At 36.4% G+C, this 5,960-nt stretch overlaps 1 protein-coding gene across 1 annotated transcript; it reads right to left on the bottom strand.

The window, feature by feature from the left end:
• Window positions 1-1,858: 1,858 nt before the first annotated feature.
• LOC126732799 (floral homeotic protein APETALA 2-like) lies at window positions 1,859-5,556 on the bottom strand. Its single transcript, XM_050435828.1, has 10 exons — window positions 4,442-5,556; window positions 4,307-4,332; window positions 4,160-4,190; window positions 3,941-4,028; window positions 3,595-3,740; window positions 3,426-3,470; window positions 3,211-3,305; window positions 2,952-3,124; window positions 2,638-2,850; window positions 1,859-2,542 (listed from the first exon to the last, which is right to left on the bottom strand). The coding sequence occupies exons 1-10, from the start codon at window positions 4,972-4,974 to the stop codon at window positions 2,342-2,344; spliced, it is 1,551 nt and encodes a 516-aa protein (XP_050291785.1). The 5' UTR covers window positions 4,975-5,556; the 3' UTR covers window positions 1,859-2,341.
• Between the last annotated feature and the right edge of the window lie 404 nt (window positions 5,557-5,960).

Raw genomic sequence — 5,960 nt, forward strand, 5'->3', positions numbered from 1 at the left:
TTTTTTTACCTTTTTCTTTTCATTTATGTATAATATTTCATTTCTATATAACCTATATCATTTTTCACAAAATAAACAAAATTCTCAAAAAATAAATAAATTATACCACTTCTATAATATAAAGTAAACCACAAGTTTTAGAAGATTAATGTTATATTCTTTTTTTTAATTAATAATTGGCAGAATATAGATATACATAACAAGCTTATAGTGATAAATTCAAAAAAAGAAAAGAAAAAGGAAACTGCCTTAATTGTAGCAAAGATCCAAACTCCAAAGGGTTTGATTATGGCAATTTTTGCATGGCAAGCCAAATGATCACAGCCAAAACAAGAGAGAGGAAAAGAAATAAGGTAGGAAAAATCAAAAGAGAAAAAGGGAAAAGGGAAGTGCAAGGTCTTAATTAACTAGAACAAAGAAATATATAATCAGAACTTCTAACGCTATCAATGTGCTTTCACATGTGTATGATCTGTAAAAAGATATTATCATCATAACTCTCTAAATGCTTTCTATGGATCAACCAATCCCTTCTTTTTGTATATATGAATTGGTAAGATCGAGTGCATAAAAAAAAAAGTGTCATACACACGGGATTAGAAGGGTACAAATTTGTCTTTTACTCTAGTATTGCAAATCAATGTAAATTTAATTATTTGATGAAGTACTACGAGTGATGGTGAGGTTTATGTAGCATCAAGAACAAAGCATAATCAGTACGATGAGCAGTTCATCAAATGCTGAAAGGGGCATGTCCTCATTGAAGCTTTTGCTTCTTAAAGTATCTATTTGTTGATGACGCATGTAATGAGGATAGCATCCATTTTAATTAATTGTTTATTGATTAGATTATCCCATTATAATTCTTTCCTTGTACCTAACAACCATACATATGATAATATATTAATGGATTAATGGATGATAATATTATATTATGGGACTAATCAAATGGCATACCGCGTAGGGCAAAGCTAGCAAATCTTCATAAAAAGGTTGTTCATGGGAATCTCCACCAATATTAATTAAGAAAATAAGTCCTAGCCTTCACTCTTCTGTACTTGGAGGTGTAAACCTACTAAAGTATTAAATCTTTTTTTTTTTTTAAATACAAGTCCAAAGTATTAAAAACTTGCCCGTAACTCTCTCTCTCTCTATGTAGGGTAAAAAATAAAAATACAGAATTGAATCTGCCCACTTTACTTTTTAACCCAAAAAATCTGTTTGATAAACTTTTATTTTATGTGTGGCCACACTATTCGATCTCTTTTTTTCTTTTTTTTTTAATCTCTTAAGTAAAACCCAGATAAACTCAAACCCGCACAAACTTTCTGAGGTTCTTTTTTAGAGTATGACAAGTTTACCCTAACCCTAATACTTAGACCCTTTTGGTCTTTCTCTCTCTTTTTTTCTTTTCTTTCGCAGACATAAACAGTGTCCTTTGTAACCTTGGGGCTACAACGATAGGTACCTCTCGTAATAATAGCCATATGTCTGACTGCTTTTGGCCGAAGAGAACTGATTCGAAGGACACCGATGATAGTGACTATTCATCGCTATCCAATGATATTTCCAACGCCACAAAATACACATTTCGTTGAGCTGTATTTCTGTCTCTAGCCCCATCTTTAATAGAAAATTCACGCTTTAGATTTTTCCAATCCTATGCCTCAGACAAAAGCAGTGTTGTAATTAGCATTACCCTACCAGGAAGCAAAGAACCACAGTGTCCTTAAAAAACACAGTTCCTAGAATCTTCATAACATGACAGTCTGATAGATTTATCGAAAACCTTCAGTAAGTAAAGTCGGCCAACAAGTTTAACAAACAAAAAAATAAAAATAAGAACCCAATCAAAAAATAAATAAATAAAATAGTTCATCCCATTTTACTTGAGCTAAAAAATTAGCTGGCTAAGTACAATAAATGGGGACTAAAAATTACAGTAGGTGCAGGATAAAAAGTACCATAGTCTGGCAAAACAATATATACATACACACCCATCCAAGAGTTACTAAAATATCAGCGAATATCAGTCAGAACACAGAAAATTCATTTGAAAATTTCGTTGTTTTGTTAGTTTGACCAACGACCAACATTCCCCGAGAGTGAGCATTCCGTTAATTTTTTTTTTTCTTTTTCTTTTTCTTTTTTTTTTTTTCTCTCTCTTGACAATAATTTTGGGTTTTCATTTGCCTCTCTAATAAAGCGGGTTGAAAATTCGAATATGAAAATAAGTCTCAGAAGTACTTCATTCTTTACATGCTTATAAATAAGGTTGGCGGAAAGAAGGGAAATTTGGAGATTATGGCAAGGCAGAAAGACCAAAGTGGGTTTAGGACACTCAGGAGGGTCTCATGAGAGTGTGGAATCCATTTTTCTGCAGCCAATGTTGGGAGGATTTGATCTGCGGTGAGAATCCTGATGATGCTGCAGTAGCTGCAAACAATTGGGGAGGAGCGGATTGCAATTGTTGATCATTTATAGTTAGTGAAAGATCGCCTCCAATTCGGCCTCCGTTGCTGCTGCTGCTTGGGTACTGAACCTAAAATGACACATACATGAACAAATACTACTTAAAAACATCTTCTTTTATGGATATACCCCAAATTGTGCAATGAGCTTATTTAGCCTACCCACTTGATAATTTGGCGGACTAATGTGTGGGGTAAAGTTATGTTGCATTTGGGTCTCTCCAGCTCTCCTGAAATACATATGTCTTTGCATTTCATTGGAGTTGGAGGATGCAGATTGAAGATGGGTTCGGCTCAGAATCTGCATGGTATCAATCTCGCTGTACCCATCTCTACCGTGACTGTGACCTTGACCATCACTCTCACCTCTAGATGCTTCCTGATTATAATACGAAGCAAAGAATTGATTGGTTTGGCATATTTGAATATACAATTTAAAGGGTTGAGGATCAAAATAAACTATAGTTAGATATATGAAACCTTATTAGGCCTAAATCCCTGATTCCGCCAATCAGCTTCAAGTGGCATTAACATCAAATTCTGTCCCATTGCAGCATTATAACCATCATTCCCCAATGCTAAATCGTTTTGTTTTGAGTTCGAATTGCCCAAACTCAAATCAAGATTGTGTTCTGCTGCACTGCCTGAAGATTCTATATACCCAATATATTTTAAATGAGATAGGAAAATAGCTGCCAATGTTAAAAAAGACAACATTACTAATCAAAGTTAAAATTACCAGTGGAATTATTTAGCTCATTCTCGTAGATGCTTGGATCAAAGTTGGTGACAGCTTCTTTGCCGTTGCACTTAATTGCAGCTTTATCATATGCCCTACATATGTACCAGAAATTTTAAACCCAACCATACCGACATTTTATTCTTCACGACCATATATGACAATAGTACTATAATCTAGGAACAAAGTCCAATTTAAGTTTGCAAAGCACACACCTTGCGGCTTCAATCTCAGTATCAAACAAACCCAAATAAACGTACCTGTTAAATCAGATTGAGATTAAGAACAACCATTCGATAATCAAATTAAAGAACATACACACAAAAACTGAAAAGGTGTATGTGAGATTTGGGGATAAGTATATAGAGAAAGATGAAAGCGTACTTTTTGCCTAAAAATTGGCCCATCCGAGCCTCCCATCTTCCACACTTGTGCAAGGTTACACCTCTGTACTTAGAGCTTCCTCTAGGAAATCCGGTGCTTTGTCGGCGAAGTACGTGAACAAACTCTTCCTTAGTCAGATTGTTCATCTATTACAGACAACACCATTACAAATCCTTCCATTTGTAGATATATATTTCATTAACCAAATAAAGAAAGATAAAGCAATTCGGAATATCAGATATACAACTGTAGAAGATAAGGTTTGCACTGTTCAAGATAACATAATATAATACAAATAGAAATCTCTCTCCATGTTTCTTTCTCTCAAACACACACACACGCATACCTGCTTCAAGTCTTCCTCATAGTCCTCAATACGAAAATTGATGTCTGCCTCCACTCCTCGGAACTTGATGGCCGCCCTATCATACGCACTGCAACACATATTTTCCTTTTTCAATCTCACATTTTCCAGACAAAATTTTATTCGTTCGCTTCAAGATGAAGGCAAGCAATATATATTACAAGCTTGCTAAACAAAAGGAGCTAGAATCAAGAGGCTCACCGAGCAGCTGCATGTGCAGTGTCAAATCCACCTACATACACATTCATTTCCAACCAACTCATAAGAAAATTTCCCATATCATTAATCAAAGAAAATTAAACCCATTTCTCTCCAGATGAAAAAAAAAAACTGAATAAATAGTCTTACCCAAATAAACTTGCTTTCCACAATCCCTACATTAAGCACAAGAAGAATCCAAACACACAAAACCTTGATTATCCAAAATTTCCAAAAATAGAAAGTAAATTCACCGATCACGCATAGCAGAAGAAGAAGACTAACCATATGTGAGACTCCCAGCGGCCAGTTCTCCGGTAAAACGTGACACCTCGATACTGTGAGCTCCTAGACCTTGGTCCTCGGCGGCTCTTCTTCATGGGCTGTGAGACCTCCACACACTTTCCAGGGCTAAGCGAATCCGATTGGCAAAACTTAACCCCAACCCAGTGAGCCCGAGGAAACGTAGCAGCAGAGGCACCACCAGTACTTTCCACAGCTCCTACTAGTGCACCACAAGATGTAGCTCCCATTTCTGACTCATCCACCGGAAAAAACTGGTGGGTCACGGGTTGTGGCTCGTTGAAAGAGAACCCGAATAGCTTGTTGGGGCTACTACGCCGCTTGAATTTTTTTGGGTCACAGTCTTGATCGTCGTCGGATCCGTCCTCGATGACCAAGGCGGAGGAGCTTGAATTCGACATGGATCCGACCCTTTTGCCCTTGTCATCGTCCCCATCAAAAGAAGTCTTCTGAGAAGAGCAGCCTTCGGATTCATCGTCTCTTCGTTGATCAGGTGAGTCATTTAGATCCCACATTTTTTTTTTTACTTTTTTTGGTTGGTGATCTCTGTGAAAGACAAGCTTGTTTTTTTGAGGTGGGAAGATGGGACCTTTAGTGTTTTGTTGTGGTACAAATTCTGATCATTAGTCTCACTCTCATATAAACACCTGATTATATGTTTGTCTTTGGTACAAAAAGTTAAAATAAAATAAGATAAAAGAGGTAGCTTTGTTTCTGGTTAAATAAGGAGGGGGAGAGAAGAAGATGCGTAAGGAAGACAATAGTGAAGTGAAGAAGGTAAAGAAAAACCTAGGACAAAGGAGATAGGAGTTTTGATGTGGGTGTGTTGCGAAAAGGTAGTAAGAAGGTGGAGATGTTCCAAGATCTTGTATCCCTAACTGCCCAATACAGCATAGACGAGGCCAGTTTCAGCAAAGCTTTAGCCCAAAGCATCCCACACCCTCCTTATTGCTTATATCTCTCTTTCTCTATCTCTCTCTCTCTCTCTCTCTAACCACTTGCCTCCACCTCTTTTCCTTTCTTTTCAATGACTCATAATTCACTCTCTCTCTTTCTCTCTCTCTCTCTCTCTCTCTACAATACTACTTCCAAAACAAATTATCTATTTTTCCCAATCATTCATGAATTTGGTTGTCTATTTTGGCTTTCTTTATTTAACCTGTGCCTTCGGGTTTTAAATTCGTTTATAATTTTTCGTGTGTACTAGCTTTCTTTACTGTTCTCTTTGTCTAGGAGACTAGGACTACTACATGTATGATCACTACTCTTTTTTATTTTTTATTTTTTATTTTCTTTTTTCTTTTTCTTATTGGTGGGTTCAAAAGAAACATTTAGATGGGAAAATGGGAAAGAAAGAGCCATCCCTTTCCTTATACAACTTTCCCACGTTAACCAAATCGAAAAGCACTCTCTCTCTCTCTCTCTCTCTCTTTTCCTTTCTCTTTCTAAATTACCCACTAATAGAAATAGACAGCACAAAGACTAAAAGAGATGGCTAATT

This window comes from Quercus robur, chromosome 6 (genome assembly GCF_932294415.1).
Source record: "Quercus robur chromosome 6, dhQueRobu3.1, whole genome shotgun sequence".
Taxonomy (NCBI): domain Eukaryota; kingdom Viridiplantae; phylum Streptophyta; class Magnoliopsida; order Fagales; family Fagaceae; genus Quercus; species Quercus robur.